The 19,660-nt window shown below is 40.4% G+C and overlaps 1 protein-coding gene across 2 annotated transcripts in view; it reads right to left on the bottom strand.

The window, feature by feature from the left end:
- The window catches only part of LOC141433996 (uncharacterized), a 50,678-nt gene extending 31,233 nt beyond the window's left edge, over positions 1-19,445 (bottom strand). Inside the window, exons 1-2 of one of the 2 annotated variants that reach the window (XM_074096188.1) lie at positions 18,324-19,445; positions 8,256-8,336 (exon numbers count right to left, since the gene is read on the bottom strand). In XM_074096188.1, coding sequence (XP_073952289.1) covers positions 18,541-18,879 — 339 coding nt within the window. In that variant the 5' untranslated portion in view covers positions 18,880-19,445 and the 3' untranslated portion in view covers positions 8,256-8,336; positions 18,324-18,540. The remainder of the gene's footprint in view (positions 1-8,255; positions 8,337-18,323) is intronic. The other variant, XM_074096196.1, reaches the window with a different exon arrangement.
- Between the last annotated feature and the right edge of the window lie 215 nt (positions 19,446-19,660).

Raw genomic sequence — 19,660 nt, 5'->3', positions numbered from 1 at the left:
AAATCAAAAATCACACAAACAAGAGCACAAAAGGCTTATAGTGAAAAGTTGCCAGCTAGCTAAAAGACGAGACGTTGGTGTCTATTTAAATAATGCGAAGTACAAAAATCAACGATTCGTAATATCATGTGCCGAAATATTGGCCTGCCAGATTGAATAATTACGACGCTGTATTTCCTCTGACAGTTGAATTGACAGCAGTTCATTACGATACCTGACCTCGGATAAAGCTAACGGCCCGGTGCATTCGCCGTGCCGGGTTCAATGGCACCCGTTTTTTCGCCAACTTTTACAACCGCCGTCATTCAAGCCCATCCGGCGAGACTTTGCTCTTGCAGCGATTGACACTGACCTTTTTACGAAACTGTTAAGCCGGGGTTTAGGCCAAAAATGCATTCAGTGTGTTGATGCAAAGCTAAAAGCGCGAAGCTAAGTAGCTCCCAGAATTCAAAGTGGCGTTTTGATTTTTAAATTGTAAAAAAAAACTGAAGCATTTTTTACATTCGATGAGTAATATAAGGAGTTTTTTTTAAAGAAAAGTATAGAAACTACTATTCATTATTATTCCAAAAAGTAATTAAGTGTATCTATTATTTAACATCCTTATTAGCTTCAACTGAAAGTAACTAACAATGTCTAAAACTTGCAACTTTATTTTTAACCCTTTCCAATGATCCGATTGACTTCCGATAATAATCGAACAACTCAGGTACTTGCCGTCATCAAAATGGATGTAACATTTTTTTTTGGAAAAATTAACCGCAACCGCTGCGTAATTACCGCATAAAACTGGAAGAAGTATTTGATATTTGTCGTTGAAGGCTACCGAATTGCATTAAAAACTTCCAAATATTATTATATTATCGCCCTGTTTATTAAAATACACGCTTGATACCGCTCTTCATACGAAAGTGAATGGACGTGAAACATAAATAAGATTCAGAGTTGAATACAATGGTGCAAGTATACAATGCTGCGTATGTTTTGCTTCGAGCGTGACTTTGGGCTTATCGACTTAATTGGTGTGATGCGTTCATTCACTGCAGCCGTCAGTTAGATATCTCTTTTTCCACGAGATAAGGTTGTTTACGACGCTAGAAATGCAAACCTAATAAGGTATTTCAGCGTAAACCTACTACGACGCTACTCGCTATTGACAACGTGTTTATCTGTAGTGCGAAAATACAGCTGGAAGCAATTAAACGTAATTCAAACAAAGACACTTCTAATCTGCCGGATTAGTCCAAATTGACAGTTCTTAAAGGATGCCGTGAAGTTGGAAGCACCGGCCGTACGAGTTAGGTTCGTTAGTTAATTTAGTACGGAAAATCAGAAAAATGCGGTTTATGCCGCGAAGAAATGCGTTTAAAAGCGTCAGTTAGGTTTCTTTACAGATCTGAATAGACACATTACCTGTTGCAAGGTAGTGCCTCATCGCCGTCATACTACTAAAAGTATCCGGACTTAATAAAAATTGAGTCTCAAAATTAAATAAGCCAGTGTAGCAGCATAATCTGTAGCATTGTGTTCACGAGTTAACGTCTGTTCTTTGAACACCAGGAAAAGGGCGCACACAATGTAGCGTACATGTCATTGTATGTACTAGATAACTTATCAATACTATGCTAACTAAACTTCCTCTAGTAATTGTATATAAAAAAAAATCCGTCACAAGTTTTAGAGATACCGAAGAGAACCGAGTAGTGGAGTATAAAATCAAATATAAAACGTTATTGAGTATTTTTTGTAGAAAAAACTTATCACGAAGTAAACTATACATACTAATAAGATGAGTACAACAAACCCGATAACAGGCATGTTATGAACTGAGCCGCCATATCAAGTAAGTACAAAAGACGTCATCGGCCTAATCTATAACTGACGCGTTTGCCATTAAACTCAAATTATTAATTAGAGGTAGTATTCTGACATAAGGAAATGAGATTTCAGACCATAACCTACTAATAATTATTATTGTTATGTACTAATCACTATGATGGGCCAAATTTGACATGAATAAATCGCTGACCATGCAAAGTTGTAAAAAAGAGATCAGTTATTTTTCCTTAGCTCATCCAGTAGAATAATAACATATTTAGGTACCATCAGCCAAATATGTGGTCTACCACCTTAAAGTTGATAATCGTTTGCATGTCATAAAACAATAATGCCAATAGACGTGTCTGTCAACTTGAAAGTTCGACTTTAGCGACATATTCATTTGATAGGGACTTGTTATAAACTTGGTAGACCACTTATTTGGCTGATGGTACATGAAAACAAGCTTTAAATTTTAAATTTACGGTTTGATATCTTTCAATCACTTTTTTGTGTAATCGTCACAAAGCAATTGTGTCGATGCTCTTTCCATGAGCGATTTATAAAATTCAGCACATAAAGGATTGCCAAGCCAGCGACTAGAATCTGAGCATGTGGGAATTATTTTTTGTTATATATGTCAACATCATGATGATCGATTGATTGGTTGTGCATTAGTTCTATGTGTGAGTGAACATAACTTTTACAACTTTGTTTTGATATTTTTCATCACACTTGCTCGTAAACAGTGTCGTAACATGCAGGCTACCTTGCTTGCAACCCCCCAAATAAAACCCTCGACCTTAATGAAACGTGGTCGGTAAATGAGTCATTGCGCGTACATATTTTCTTGTCATGAAGCCCAAGGTCGGTAAATGAATCAGTACCCGGACTGATACTGCTGCGTGCGCTGCTGCAGGACCACACGCACACGCACGTTGCAGCTCATACTGCGGGAGGGGGAGGGGGAAGGCGGCGCTGCCAAGAGCGCAGCCTAAGGTATCGCCAATATTTGGAACAATTGTATTTTTTTTTCGTTTAGAAATATAAAAATTTACTCGCAAATGTGATGAAAAACATTGTATATCGCACGGGCGGTACTAGAATTACGAACATCGACTCATTAAAGCTCTCAGTCTTCGACTTCGGGCTTCTAATAGACTCTCGTTCGTAATTCCTTATTTACCGCCCTTAAGACACAATGTACTATTGCAGCATTTTTATAGGTGGGACAGGCAGGCGTAAACTAAAGGGACCCATACTACTAAACTAATGGATCCCTAACATCCTTTGGGTAATGTTATTCGATAACTGTGTCCAAAATCAACACAAAAACCTTATCGACGTACGTTTGAGTAATGAGTAGGTTTTAAGAAAATAAAATTAGTTTATCTGCCAGAGTCCACGACTAGGCAGGGAGGAGCGAGCGGACTGTAAGTAATATGATAGAGGATTGGTCACTTCGACAATTACGTTTCAGTTCTTAGTTTATTTTGGTACCGCAATACGCAATTCGCTGTTTCACTCCCCGCACTGCGTATACATACGAGGAATCCGCTTGTGGCTAACTTCACGAGAGATTTTCATTCATAATTTAATGGCCAAAGTTACTTCGCACTTAGTTGCATGAAGTAGCTTGACTGAAGATGGAATTTATTAATTACCTACGTAATTTTTAAGACGTAAAACTGCTTACTGCGCGGAAAACATGCTCACATGCTTTATATTGACTTGTGAGGATTTTTTATTGTCTGATTCTGATACTGAATACGTACACGCGGATATCAGGATTGTTGAATTGTTACAGCACTGACTAGTTTGGCAAACGGCCAGGATTAAAAAGATTGACGCCAATACGATTCCCGCCGCGGGTCACGGGCGAAACCTGCCTCAAAAAGATATTTTTAACTGTGCCCGTGTTCCCTATAATTTAGAATTGGTTCACTTGACATTGAGTAAAATTAATTCTTAGAATGACGATAACCCTTCATGCCCTTCCTCTATTGTATTCGTTAAAAGTCAACGAGTTTTACATCTCTGAGAAATATGCGCAGTTTCTATTTACAGTTCGTCCGTGTGGTTATTTAGGTTTACGAGAGGCACACTGAAATTATCGGGAATAAGAAAAACCACATGCACGGTATAGCTAAATTGTATTTTATTGTTTTTCGAAGTACTCTCCGTTCAACTTAATGCACTTTTCCATTCGTGCAAACCAATCATTAAAACCGTAATTCCAGTCTGAAGTTGATGTTGACAAAATGGCTGATTTGTACACTTCCACTTCCACAGCTGCTTCGGGGTCTTCAAACCGTTGACCTGCCTGCTTCAAAAAATCATTTGTCTTCCGAGCCGTATGGGAGCTCGCATTATAGTGATGTAAGATGATGCGACGTTTCGGGTTATTTTTTCGGAGTTCGGCTATCAATTTCTGGCAAACAAACCGTGATATACCACTCAGCGGTAACCGTTCTGCGTTTCTGTAAAGGAATTGTAGCAACATGCCCCTTTTTCGAGACAAACGTAGCGACCATTTTCTTTGACACGCTGCGGGAGCAAGCCACTTTCGTTGGTTTGACCTCGTCTTCGAAGACCCAAACTGCTGACTGATGTTTTCTTTCAGGTTCGTATGAATAAATCCATGATTCGTCACCTGAGACGATATAAACGGCATTTGACTTCCCTCCGTTGAAGCGTTGCAGAGTATTCCGGCACCAATCTACACGAGCCGCCTTTTGCTCTTCGGACAAATTGTGGGGAACCCAGCGGGAAACTAGCTTTCTTACACACAGCTCATTATGTAATATCGACTGAATTGCAGTCATTCCGATACTGATAACAGCCCGAATCTGCTCGTATGTCGCATGACGGTCATCTAATATATTAGATCGCACAGCTGCGATGTTTTCGGGCGTGACCGCTGTTCTTGGTCGACCTGCAGAAGGAACAGTGCTGAGCGACACACGACCGCGTCGGAACTCTGCATACCAGCGGTATATTGTCGTTTGACTCGGTGCTTCAACATCATAAATCGAAACACGTTCGCTGAGACATTTATCTTGAGATAAGCCGCGACGAAAATTGTGATAAATTATGGCACGGAAAAAGCACGGAAATGTTCGCGCGTGAGCTCCATTACTGTTAACGACGTGTCAACTTTAAACCAACATAGTTTTTGTTTTTAAACATTTTTTTTAATTGTTTGAATGTCATTAAGATTCTAAGAGGCCAGTATTCAAATGAAAAAAAGGTTTTATTGTAACAATGCGAAATATTCTATTCCCGATCTTTTCACTCGTATATTGCTCGGTATTAGAAAACACGTTTTTTTTAACGAATGAATGCAATTGCTTGAAGTGAAGAGCTAAGAAGAGTCTTTAACCGTAATTATTATCCAGTACTAACAAAGGTTAGAACTTAGCATTGTCCACAATGGACTTGAAAATAACCTTCTCACACTTTAATTCAGCAACGATATCAATTACCAAGTAAACATGACATATTTTTATTTAGAATTATTTATACGTATTTACTTATTTCCTCGGATATACGCTAATAAACTCTATCCCAGGAAATATTTTAAGTTATCAATCAAATGTATCCTTTTGTAGGTTTCAGTAGTTATATTTAAAAATAAACTTAATATTCTTACAACAACAAAAAACCTAAATATTTTGCGGAGCAAGCGCTTGTTTTCCTCAAAGCAGTGCCTTAGGTGCAGTTTAAGGAAGTAAGCAGATACTATCTTCGCAGAAAGCCATTTTCATTAGCAACTGTCAATCACAATTGCTCATTCTCTGCTTATGTATTTATGCAAGCTGAATGTGTGTTTGTTTACTCTGACCCTTGGCAGAGCGTGCATAAAGTAGGTAATTTCCGTTGCACTAGTGCGCGGTGGCTTAGTATTAATTCGTTTATTTTTCCTGCAGTAATTTTGTCAATGTGGAAATATTTTTATTAAATACCAGAAGACATTGAAAAACATAGGTTAGGTAAGTACGGTAGTTACAAAACAAAATATTTTAATTTTACTTAATTAAACCAAAAAGAAGATCCTTTTCAAAGACTCTTTGAAAATTAGGTTTTTCCTGGCAAATGTTGCTGTTTCGAGGATATATTGCGATGGAAGGGTGTTGTTTGCAACTGTTCGGTCGGTGGATATTAATAGAGAGTTTGTTTTTTAAATATTGTAGTCATAAGTTGGCCACTGTTATTGTGGAAGGGACTTAATGATTTTATAACCGTGATGCGACTGCGTGCTTTGTTTTCACTTCTTCGTTTATGCGAATAAAGTTAAGATCACATTGCAAGCTGCACACACACATCACTAGCGTGTGGCCATAGACATTTAAAGCACATAGCATTGAGGCACCAAGAGAGAGCTAAATGTATGAGATTATACGGAGCCGCTCACATTGACGTGCATGACCACAAAAGAAAAACCCGTAAAAAAACACGGTTTGCGCCTCGATGCTCAAACCGTGTAGTTTTCCGGCTAAATTTTAACGCGCCCTTGGTTTATTCCTCCACGTAACCTTAGTGACTCAGTCAGTCATCTTACTCTACCCAAATAAACAAGCTGGTACATAGAGAACAGCAGCACGAAATCGGATTAGAAATACGCATCTAAAGTCGCTGATTCATGTTAACTGCGTATCTCCAGCCAATCACGAGCGGCTGTGTTCTCTCTAACGTACCTACTAAGTACGACGGCAACTTGAATGGAGCATAAGCGGCTACCGAAGCACTTGCCGCTAAGCATGCCACTTTCGGCGTCGCAGCCTTACTACAACCACCTACAACTTCACTTAATATCGGAATGCAGCAACAATGGCGCGTTTTGTTTTTCTGCCGGCTAAATAAGCGCACACTGTGGAATATCCGACTCTCGCTCGGCTATTGTTCTCAGCGCACATACATACATCACATGTGTTTTACCTTTATACCTACGAGTTAAGCAAAGAGCTAACAGATACTTACCATTGTTCTAAATCAATAGTCATTGTTGTTAATAATTAATTTATTAACGTCCATATAAGGATAACACGTCAATTACGCTTTGTCAATAAAACAAAGTACACAACTTATAAATAATATTTTTACAAGGAATTTTAATTTTATCTTTGTACAATAAGATATATTTACTTATAAAGTAGTTTCTCTCCCCTACTTGTAAGTTGTATTAATTATAAGTAAATACCACAGGTAAATACCGATACGCTATATTTCCTGTTTACTAGGTAGGTAAGGTATATGCTATTATTTGAAATTTGCCTAGTGTTGATATGTCTTTATATAGTTTGAATTTAAAAACCCACAGTAGTTGCATATAGTATAATACTTTTTGTTGTTATTGTTTTCATATCAAAGGAAAATAATTAGATAAATAGATGATACGCTAAAGAAACTTAATGATTTTTGTGAATAAGTCATTTTTTTGAGTTTCAAAACTGTGACGTAGACGGTCCAAGTTGTACTTACATACTTTATTTTTACAATCAAACATATACCTAAGTATTGAACTATTTTTTTTACGGAATTGGTTTGTTTCTATCATGATAATTTTGATCGCATTATTTAGCTAATACATTTACGCGCACAATTCTTAACTTTAATAGACAAAAAAATGAAATAATGCTGGTTTAAATATTACAGATGGGCCGAATGTGGTTTGAACCGAATACGAACTTCGGCCGAACATTCGGTAAAAATACAAAATTCGGTTCAATTAAGTACCTACTTCTAGTAATGTTAAATTTCATTGTTGAAAACACTCTTTAATAATTAAAATACTTACTTAATCTTACTCTACGTTCAGTTTTTCAAAATTGTGAACCAAAAAGGTTTTTTATTTTAAATTCAATTTACGAATTGTAATCAAGATGTTTATTAGAAGAATAGGTAGGTACTTACTTTTATTTATTTCATTTTTGTTGCATATTTTACTGATATGACAGACATGTTTTCTATTAATTTCACTCGAAATAGTGCAATTAGGTTCTTTTTTTCTAGGGCCGAATGTTCGACATTTACACCTAATTTCGGGCGAATGCCGAAGTACGGCCCAAGCTGTCGAAATTCGGTTAAACCGAATATAAAACGAATTTCGACCCTATATATTTTTACCTTGAGCCGAGTGCAACATGCGCTTCACGTACTCTATGTTGACGACATCATTGCTTTTCTTTTACTTACATGGAAGCAAAGAGAGAATTTGCGAAGATACTTGGACGGTGCTTTTCGTTAAGTGTCTTAACAGAAATTTTAATGTGATGCACCAGATTCTGATTTTGATTTTTGCTTCATGGGATGGGGGTGTAATATAACGATACCTATGTATATAGCAGATTCACGAATACTGCAAAGCGTAGTGCAAAGAAAGTTGTCAAAAATAAACATTTACCAACCCAAAGGGCCGATTAAAAAAAGGTGCTCACCTAGTGACTGAGGGTTGCTTCCAGCGTTGACTATTTCAAAAGTAGCACCATTAATCCTTCATGTAATGTCGGGGGCCATTTCTGTGGACAAATTAAAATTGTTATTAAAATTAATCAAATAAGAACCCCAACCAGGCCCAATAATAGCTACATGCGCTACTTTTTTACTCGATATACTCACGGGATCGAGATAAAATTTCGAAATCTCATCAGTTGGTTATGGAGTCATGAAATTTGGTACCTAGGTACTGTTGTTTATAATGCAATGTCAGTAAAGACCAACGATGTAATTCTCACGGGAATTTTGTAAAATCACGGAATTTCAATTCAACTGCTGTAAGTATCTAATGATTTTCGCATCCGAAGCTGTGCGTGGGTAAAGTCTAGTAATAAAGAAATTTAGAGTTAAAAAATGTTTGTTATCTCTGAAACGTAAAAATTTGACATCTGTCAGTATTCCACGGAATGAGGGCTACCGTTTTCGCACTCCCGTTGGCGTCACTGTAGACAAAAGTCCTGCCTGAAGTAAAGTGAAAACAAAATTTACATTTAAATCACCATAAAAATATTAAGCATGCCACAGATTGCGTAGTCCCGTTTTGTTCGAAAAAAAAAGCGGCCAAGTTCGAGTCCGACTCGCGCACCGAGGATTCCGTATAAATATTTTTATTATAGGTATGATGTAACTTAAAATTTACGGTTTTCAAAATTGCGAAAACAAAGGTTTCCGAAAGACAAAACTGTCTTAAAACACAAACATTAATTGCCCCGTAACGCATATTTGCCATAATTAATTTCAGGTACTGCAGAATATTCACAAAATTATTCTAATTATAAATAAACCCGCGTAACTCATCCAAAAACAGTGACATTTGACATTTCGGAGACCTCACTACACTAGCGCCTCTAGCGGCAAATTCATACGCGATAGCCCTCATTAAAAAACAGAGTTTAGAAAACTATAGGTACTGCCGTATACTGACTTAGTCACAAAATCAAATTTGGAGATGGAGTCGAGAAACGCGTTTTTTTTTAATCGATGCAAGTTTTTATCGGTAAATTATAGATACTAGTAAAATCTAAAACAGAGGGTCGTGGGTTCAAACCCCGGCTCGCACCTCTGAGTTTTTCCAAATTCATGTGCGGAATTACATTTGAAATTTACCACGAGCTTTGCGGTGAAGGAAAACATCGTGAGGAAACCTGCACAAACCTGCGAAGCAATTCAATGGTGCGTGTGAAGTTCCCAATCCGCACTGGGCCCGCGTGGGAACTATAGCCCAAGCCCTCTTGTTCTGAGAGGAGGCCTGTGCCCAGCAGTGGGACGTATATAGGTTGGGATGAGTAAAATCTATGAATTATAGATGTCAACTAGCATCGATTTATAATAATTACCGCGTTTTTCGACTCTATCACAAAACTTGATTTTGTCACTTAGCCGCCTTTTAGCTTGAGGACGGCAGTATATAGGTACGACGCGTAGTGGAAACACGTTTTAAAAAATTAATCGAATCCTCACACTTGTATTAGGTAATACGATCCAAATAATAATACAAGGAGCTAATTACTGCATTACGCGTGTCTTCTTGATACAACTGAACACTTCTAGAGCAGAATTTCAACGAGTCTGCATTTAACGTGGTTTAGTGCGCGGGTGCTTTTAAGTGGACTTGAATGTGATCATCTGCACGTTGCAGCTGCGCCTCCGCCTTCCTTTTACAAATAAGATAAATTAAATTGTACAAGTAGTTTAGAACTTTGTACCTATTCCGTCCGAATATTAAGCATAAAGCTTTATAAATCCATTGTTTTCTGTCACACGAGAATAAGTATTCAACTTATTATTTTTTGTACAGGGCTGTGGGTATTTCGTATCGTATATCGTGGAAAATTTGAGTACATATTTATTACTTTTCCAGTTAGGTTTTTACCTATCTATTTTATCTTCACTTTAAACTGTATTTATATATTTACTCAAACAGTTGTTTTATAGCTTGCACAGCTTGTAGCAGCCCAAGCGTTGAGTTAGTCCATATACCCAAATATAAAGTAAGCTTATTTATATTATGTACCTACTTACTTCCATTCAAACTTCCTGGTAATGTTTCTCAGCTTACTCGTATAAAAAAAAAACATGGACCATTGATAATAGACCGCTTATAATAAGTAGCTATTATAAGCTTACTTTACGATTTGTCTATAGACAAATCGTAATCGTGTGGCTACAGTATACTGTAGCCCCAAAAGCTATAAGTAGTAGGTATACCTACAAAAGTTTTTTTTTAAATAAATTCCTGATCACTCGCACATTCCTTCTCCTAAACATCGAAACCAGTAAGTTGCACAATTCCGGGTCGGTTTTTTGTGTTCGGTCGGAGGGTGACTTTGCAGTCACTACCTGAGCTTTTACCTGCCGAAAACCAATCAAACGATCCTTTTCCCCTAACGCATTCATAACATTTTTAATACAGAGTTGAATAAACCAACTCGCACTCCTGCACTAGTAATGTTAGCAGTCCTTATAACATTGACCCGGAAATTGACACGATTAAATTACATATGTAGTTCATTTTGTAATTAGCAGTAATTATTTAGTCACTAATGTACAATAATATAGGTGCCAAATGTTCAGTAGCGAAAGGTTACGTTACAATTGTGTAGGTTAATTGGATTAGTTGGTTGCGTTGTAAATTCATTCATTGAGAGGCAACGGTGTGTTACCGTTCCGTTGTACGGTGCGTTCGCGAGCACGCGTCCCCATCGCGTCGTTCGTGCTGGCGTGCGGCGCCGCTCTACTTCGCACATTAACGGAACGTCGCGTGGTCAGAATCACGTTTTTTGAGACTTCTGCGTATGCACTTTTTTGTACTTACATCCTAACCAGAGCCGCTGCGAGAATGCTGCGATCTGCATCGCGGGCCGCGGGCTATGCTGCTTGAATGTAAACAGAGGACACGAAAATCAACTATAGTGGAAAGCGGCGTGTATTTAAATCGCCTGAAACATTAGCCCGGCTTACTAAGTCTAAGGAGTCTGTCTTATGACATTGACTACATTGGTAATCTAAGGCCCACTTGCAGTAAACACATAAATCTCGAGTTAGCGTTAAGCTCAGTTTAGTAGTGTCAAATTGTATGGAACTGTCAAGCTTAAGCTTGGATTAACTACTAAATCTAGATTATTTTTTTCCTGCATGACGGCCTTAATGACTAAAACAACAACCACGGCAGAGCTACCTGTGAACTGTTATCACGAGATAATAGATTCCGACGAATTAAGAACCTCCTCCATTTTTAAAGTCCAATAAACAGAAATAACAATCGTACTGTGGAATGTCAAATGACAGATAACAGGGACACAGAATCTGCTTGGAACTTCAATAATTTCCTGCTTACGAGTAAAGTGCCTAGGTACATACGAGTACAAGTGAGCGACAAAAGTACCATCATAAACCATAAGTCGGATTCATAACATCGAAGTACACACGCAGCCGTCCAATGCACGTATCCATAAGGTGTTAATAACACCACCTGAAGTCGTGACAGCGAAGATTGTGAACACAAACTGTAAACTAGGAGATGATGCTCTGCTCCTCAAAATAAGATACATTGGAACAATATGTTATGTGGTCCATGAACCATCAGTCCGTCACGAACGAATAGCACTTACCTACATAAACGATTGCAATTTTGAAATTCAAAGAAGTCGTAAGTTCGCATTCTAAACGGCTGCAAATTAGAAGCAGCGACAATGCAGATGACCGCCTACGCATTCTAAGTTATTCATTCAGATTTTGTAATATGAACCCAAGTCACGTAACTTGACGCTTCGAGCTGCCGCAGAAGCTGACATTTGTTCAACAATCCTTTCAAATACATCACAATAACAAGGTAACAAAAAGAAAACGTTAATTATAAACTTGACTTAACCGTAACTCGCTTTCTGGATATTAAATGGCAGAACATTGAATCAATGACTCGGATGCATTGTACGAGTAACTCTATCTCAACTCTATGTATCTTATGCTCTGAATAAAAGAAGAACTACTTAGGCTAATTTTATTTAACAAATTTACCCGAAAACGAAACTCTCACTATCTTTGCAATTAATGTAGTTGTTTTACGTTAAAACTGTTTTTTACACAAAACTTTAACACGTCTTAGAAATGCCTTAAATATGTCCAACGAGTTTTTATTATAACACGGTAAATGATTAATTAAGTAAATGAATATACATGGTCTACGTCACGTTAAAAATAACGTTGAATGTGCAATAACATAAAGCGTGTGTGGGTAGCTGCTGACAACTAAAAGCCCATCAAAGCCAGGGCTCTACTAGAAGAAAAGGCAAACTAACGCGAAAGGAAACCTATAGGGGAAATTAATTAAGATTGAGTTATGTACTTAGGTACAAATATTGTGGGTACGCAAGTATTAAACGTATGTTTTACTCGAATCAATTTGTAAGGATACTCGTAATACTGTAAACCACTTTTCTATGACTAGTAACTTTTGGAGGCGCATTCCTGAAATCTACAGCTTCACATTTATCTGCTCCCCTTAGGTTAACAATATGCAGTTTACGACTTTTGTTTTATTACCTAGGTAATGATGATAGATATTGGAAAAAGTTACAGAACTTTTTCAGCAAAACTTGAGTTTTCTGATCTAAGAATAAACTAGCATGAGTTTAACAAGCGTTTGGGGGATCTTCGATATCGAAGTGAAGCCAATTGGGTTTATTTTTTACCCTCAAGCTAAAACTATACCGAGTAAGTAATAATAAAGTGAAATCGTACACCAATTTTTTCAACTTCATTAATTTAATGTAAATTTGTGGTGATTTTGTTTTGTGACAACGTTTAAGTTCGTTTTTTTAAAAACGATTGCTATAGCTTAGAGAAATGCTGAACACATACCTACCTATTAAGCTTCTTTACAGGTGGAAGATAATGGTCGTTAACGTTATTGGTACCTATCGTTTTTGTTGATAACGTGTTCTGTAATATCAATAACATATTCGTTCGTTACCGCTGCATTATTCCATTAAGAAAAATGAATGAAGGGCCGTGCATTTTGCGGGATTGTATTCGTATCCGGATGCGACATGTAGCGCGGCGCGGAGGCTGGCTTTCTTCACATACCGCGCCTTGCGTGTGGCCCGCCACTCCGATAGCTTCGTTACACTCCACTTCCCGCGAGGCCTGCGATCGCACACCTAATGAGACCATACAAATTCATCGCAAAAAGAACGATTATTGATTAGGACCAGATGTACGCGTAACATCCTACTTTGTAAAAGGATCTTACTTGAATGATTGAGTGTGAAGCTAGTGTGCGCCACGATTATTGATCAAACATCAGGTGCGTAAGTAGCTCGCGGCTGCAGCCCGAGCACGGAGACCGAGTCGCGAGCCACGTGACAAACTATGCTACGGTTCCGAGAAACCGACGAGACGAGACGCGCAGCTTCGTTGGAAGGGTGCGCTCCGTACCGAACTTAAGAGGCGAATACCTATGTGGGGCGAACTGTGCGCGCGCACTCACCCCGTCTCCCGGTATCGGCACTTGTTGACGCCGAATTATGTCACACCGGTGGTCTTGCTTGCTCGGACTAGCTTTCAGCTCAATATTGGATGACTTATCAAGTATCTCGTTACAATGACTTCTTGTTTGAAGATGAATTATCATCTTTACATTTTGAGGCCCTGAGCAACATATCCACAGGTGTTACGTAACGTAACCACGATGAGGCGAGAATAACTTTAGCTCCATATTGTCGAACAATCATAAAATTGTACTTAAAAATATTATCGACAAAAACATTATTTACATAATTATTTTGCTTTCCATTTAACCTGTCCTCTCCCAGAGGCAAAAATTTGTGCCCAAATTCCTTTGATCCTGTTATCCTGGGAGATGACAGATTAATAACCATTTTGAGTTTACTAATCTTTTCAAGGCTAAGATGCTTCTAACAGACTCATCATTGAGTTTATCACTAAATATAGCGAAGAAATTAAGACCTGAACGGTGAGCAATACAATTTATGTTCTGGTTATTAGTTTTTTTGCATTAACAATAACTGCTCCACGCGATCGACAGCATTTGTTATCGAGAGAAAAACCGTTAATTCCAGTATCTAATTTGCGTCTAGTAGTTATTTCGCAAACTGCATAGGTTCAACATTATGCAGTAGTAGAGTGCACAATAGAATAGAATCCTTAAAAGCGTTTTGAGGGACTGATTTACAGCAAACTGGAAATTGTTTTAATACCTTCATTAGGTCCTTTTCAATGCGTGTAATCCGAGTTTGCCCTTTTTCAGGAGGCGTGCATAACTTTTGGGAGCCAAATTTATAACCGCGAAGTTTTCGGTCTTTTTTCAGTTTCTTACTTGTAGCACAAAAAGGTACGTCCGCCAGAACTGTCATTCACTTCCATATTAAAAAAATGTTACATTTTGCTTCGGTTTCAAATTCGTTTCAGTGGTACAGCCGAAATCAAAGGTTACAAACCGAAACTCTTCGAATATCGATAGTGTATTGTATGTAAGGTCATAAGCAAAAAATGTTAATATGAAAGACAATATCTAAAAAGATTGAAATGCATTGTATTTCATATCCTTTAATAATAAGTTTTATTTTTCAAAACGTCCGGGCCCGACTCCTATGCGTACAATTTTTTTTAAGTATGTATGAATGCAGTTTTTCTTGTTACTAAAATCGATGACATGGTTCCCAAAAACAGATCTTCGTATGTCTTATGTCGTACGTATGATTTCCCCATACTAACCGATCGAAATGTACACTGTATACCGTATACCCTGTATAGGTACTGTTGTGATATTATTTTTCTGTTCTTCTCTTAGTTGTTGTGTTTGTTAATTTGTAAATCTAAGTTTTTGGTGGCAAAAGTTTGTTTTAACATATAGGTTGATTGCTAATTCAAAAAGAGCGAAGTGTTATATACCGATACAGGTTGTCTCTGACCATAGGGCTTTAAATTCAGGGGTTGATTCTACTCGCATAACTAAGCTAAGTAGCTTTGTTTTGTAACATTTTGAAATGACTCCAATTTAGATAATTTATTGATCCGTAAAGTTCCGTCGTTAAATCAGTGTATCGGACATGGCGGTTGTCTCTGGGTGCGGGTCCTTTAATTATTTTGTGACATTTACTCTTAAATATACATTTACCATTCATTTACCAATGTGCTGTCAATTTAGTATTAACAGTGATCATATTTTTAAAAAGGTGCAGAACAAAAGTACAGTTATGCGATTATAAGTGAACCTTGAAGTTAAAGCCCCATGGTCAGAGACTCGTTGTATAACTACCTTCTCCTTTTTTTGGTACTTAGCTGTTAGTACGTGTCTCCAACGCATGAAAAGACGAGCCTAGCTAACGAGTAGAGCGGGCTGTCTTGTCGTTTACCAAGGTAAGATTGGTTTTTGGAATCTATATGTTGTTTATTTCAATTCCAATTTTTTGTTACTTTTACGGTCATCCCGTAAAACCCATATAGAAAATACAAACTGAAATATAGATGCACAGAAAAACGCTGGGACTAATTAACGACATTTTAGATCGCAAAGATACAAATATACTTTACTAAGGTAGATCTACCTGACAATTATACTTACGTCGTCGATGCCGGTACATTTGAAATAAGATTTAATTGTTATAGTTTTTCAGACAAACTTACAGCTTATTAAGTACCTAGGTAATTCTCGCGTCACTATTTTAGAGTCGTTTCATCGCAGGTTCGAGTTCGATCGTTAAGTACAGTGATCTGGTAATATTTTATGACTAGGTTCCCAGAATGTATTTTAATGTTTAATAAACGAATCATTACGAGTACTTGTGAAACGAAGCCACGATAATTAAGAATTAAGTTGACCTGGCGTATAGGTTCATTTTATGAGTCAGAGGTAGCACGTGGCCCAGTTGTAGCCCCGAGTCGAGTAGCCGAGAGGCCCGGCGAGGCGGGCTGGTCATTGGCACGGGGTCGCCCGCGGGGTCTTCGCCCGCGTCATCTCACTACAATAACTGACCTAGCACTAGTCACATCTTCGGCAGAGCGAGGGTCGCATTGCACCTGGCGACGGGCGGATCCGACCGACGCCAGTTTTTATGTCTGCTAGGTAGGCAGTATATGTCGGCGGCAGTTTATTTTTATCGTGCGCGCGCAGATGGCGCGAGCGCAGGGGTCGCGCGCGCCGTGAGGGTGCGACTGTGCGCCCTGCGGGCTGCGCGTAGGGCGCACATCCCGCTGACCGCGCGCGGTCGACTTGTAAACAAACCGGGCGAGGGCAATGGCTGCCTGCCACTCCCCGCGCTCGCCGCGAGCGACGCCATTCAACCGGGAAGTTCACCATTTATTTTTAGCTTTCCACGAATCATGTAAAGCTGGGTTCTTAAAAAAATGGCTGGATGTATTGCAGAAAGCATAATACATCGATACCTGATTGATTAATTCAAAAATTGCTCAAATAGCTACCCGCTCAATTTTATTATTATTCTTCCTTCCCAAGCTGTAGAAAGAAAGTCAAAGTTGAAATGTATGGTTCCGTATAAAAACCTCTGATGTAGAAAATGGCGCCATTTACGAACCTAAGTAGGTTCCGTGTCATCGTATTACAATAACATCATTGAAGGTAAGTACCTACTTGCGACTTGTGGTATAACGGTACCAGTTCGCGAAAATAATTTAACATAGGTACATACCTATTGGGTTTTGTAACGTATAATTAAAGTTAGCGCTCTTGCAATGAAAGATAAACTTTGATGTTCCATTAGTTTCCAAATAAATGTTTTAAGAATAAAATTCTAATTTGATAAAAAACTTGATCAGGTAAAATTAATTACATGTCGTGAATTAGTAGTTTGTATAGGTACTCAGAGTTTTTGCAAAGTCTTTGGTATGCAAGAGTAAGTTTATTGATGCTATGTATGATCATAGGTACCTATGAATGAAGTTCCGTTACTGTCACATGTGGGGCGACTCCACCTTCCCAGCTCAACACTACTTAGGTCCGCCTGAGTCACAGTTTAGTTGTTTATACTGCATCTAGTAAGCGCAACACTAAACTTATCGTAAACAGCTACCTACCCTATCTTAGTCAGAGTGACCTGGGAAGTCAGAGTTGCTACATCCCACGGTACACGCAGAAACAACCAACTGGCAATTTTCGCGAACCAAATTTAATGTTCTATCTTTACTACGACATCCAACAAAACAATTTAGCTACTCTCCACGCGTGTGTGTGAATTGTGGGTTCTGCGATAAGATAAAATAAAAGCTTTACCTACTAACGATAATCGAAAAACAGTACGGGATTTTTTTTGAAAAGAACTTATTAAAGTAGGTAGTATGTATATCAGGTGAAACGCAAACACCCAGGCGATGCGAGCAAAGTGACTGGCACATTGACAGGAAATAAAACGTTTAGACAGCTATTTTTAAAACGTGTTCCGAGTTGATAAAAGAACGGGTCTTCTGTGCTCAGTTTGCTTTGTATCGAATTAGTGAGGGGTTGCGAAGCTGTCGCACACGCGGCCAGGTGCAGGACAGGGGTCATTAGCCGCAGCAGCAAAGCAAATAAGTAGTACGAACGCAGTGTTTCGATGTGACACGCACACTACTTCACACGCTGCCACCTACCATCGGCATTGACATTGGAGAGGCGCCAGCCCACCTTTAACTTAACGCTCGGGGGCCAAGAGCGCGGTGCCGTTTCTGAGAATATTGTTGTCTTCGGCAGCGTCGGCACTCGGCAGTAGTGGCTGGCGGCCGGAGCGGAGTCAATGACCCGAGGACGAGGAGGACGCGGGAGGGTGCGCGCGCACGCAGCCGCGCCCCGCCTTTATTTAGTACGCTACGCGCGGCGCGCTCGGCGCCGGCAAGCGCGGCGCCGGCAACGCTCCGCGGCGGGGCGGAGGCCGCATTCCGGGCGGCCGGCGCCGCCGCATGCTGCCAAAATAACGCGCACTGCCTGTTCGCCGCTAAACGGTTTGCCTTATTAACGGCAATATGTAGTCACACTTTAAAATAAACTCCCTACTTACTCAGATATGGCGACGAGTCCTGAGCACGTGCGCTGCTACGATGCATCACTCTAAGTCTGCTCACATGCACCAAAGTCACTGTCCGTTAATGATATATTTAAAGGGCGAGCCTAATGAGAGTATCAATTGAGGCGGCGAGTCTCTTGTATCTACATATAAGTCAACACTGAAGTTCACATGGCGCGAAGTGTCGCGTGCACGCAGCGGAGAGGCCGCGTCAGTCTCGATGGCGGTATGACGCATTAGTGAGCGCGCGGCGCGGCCGCGCGGAGTGCGCGGGCAGCGGGGCGTGCGGCGCCCCCCGCGGCGGCTCCGTGCTGCCCTCTGCGTCGGGCTCATCGACCGCACTCGCCCTCGCCGCACCACTATGCTGCTTCCACACCACTCTCACTGTACCGCAAAACGACGCGTTCCCGCCGTGCCGGCCGCCCGCGCCCACTGGGCCGCGCCGCCACCCGCTTCCGCGCCCGCATCGTACATTTGCCCAATCACAATCGCGATGCGCAACTCTAGAGCTAGCATAGACAGGTGACTCTACATTAGCGGACGTTGCCATATTTCATACGTTTACGTTCCCATTACCCGACGAGTCATAAAAATTAGGACTCGCGATAAAAATCAATAACAGCCAAAACAGAAGCATATCTACGTTAAATGATAAGACGATTTGGACTACACAGCGATTGTAGAATTTGTAAAGATAAATACTGATAGTAAGGCAAAGTCAGACAGATGGTTTTGGCATTAGAACTGTAAATAGTATACACGTATGATTCATCAGTCAGAATAACTGATGGTGATTAGTAAGAAGTAGTAGAGAGAGTGGCAGGTCGCTGCGTAGCGGGCGGCAGTAGCGGGTCCGCGGGTCGCCGACGTGCCGCGGGCCACGCGCGGCGGCAACTCTGGCCGGCCGTGCGCCGTGCGCCCCTGGCTGCTCTATGCTCAGACCGCTCCAACTAGTCATAGAGAGAGCGGCGGGTCGCTGCGTAGCGGGCAGTAGTAGCAGGTCCGCGGGTTGCCGACGCGCCACGGGCCACGCGCGGCGTCGGCTCTGGCCGGCTGTGCGCCGTGCGCCCCTGGCTGCTCAATGCTCAGACCGCTCCAACTAGTAGTAGAGAGAGCGGCGGGTCGCTGCGTAGCGGGTCCGCGGGTCGCCGACGTGCCGCGGGCCACGGGCGGCGGCAACTCTGGCCGGCCGTGCGCCGTGCGCCCCTGGCTGCTCTATGCTCAGACCGCTCCAACTAGTCATAGAGAGAGCGGCGGGTCGCTGCGTAGCGGGCAGTAGTAGCAGGTCCGCGGGTTGCCGACGCGCCACGGGCCACGCGCGGCGTCGGCTC

The sequence above is a fragment of the Choristoneura fumiferana genome, chromosome Z (genome assembly GCF_025370935.1).
Source record: "Choristoneura fumiferana chromosome Z, NRCan_CFum_1, whole genome shotgun sequence".
NCBI classification, from domain to species: Eukaryota; Metazoa; Arthropoda; class Insecta; order Lepidoptera; family Tortricidae; genus Choristoneura; species Choristoneura fumiferana.
The sequence above is the reverse complement of the archived record's forward strand: the minus strand, read 5'-3'. Positions and strand labels throughout refer to the sequence as shown.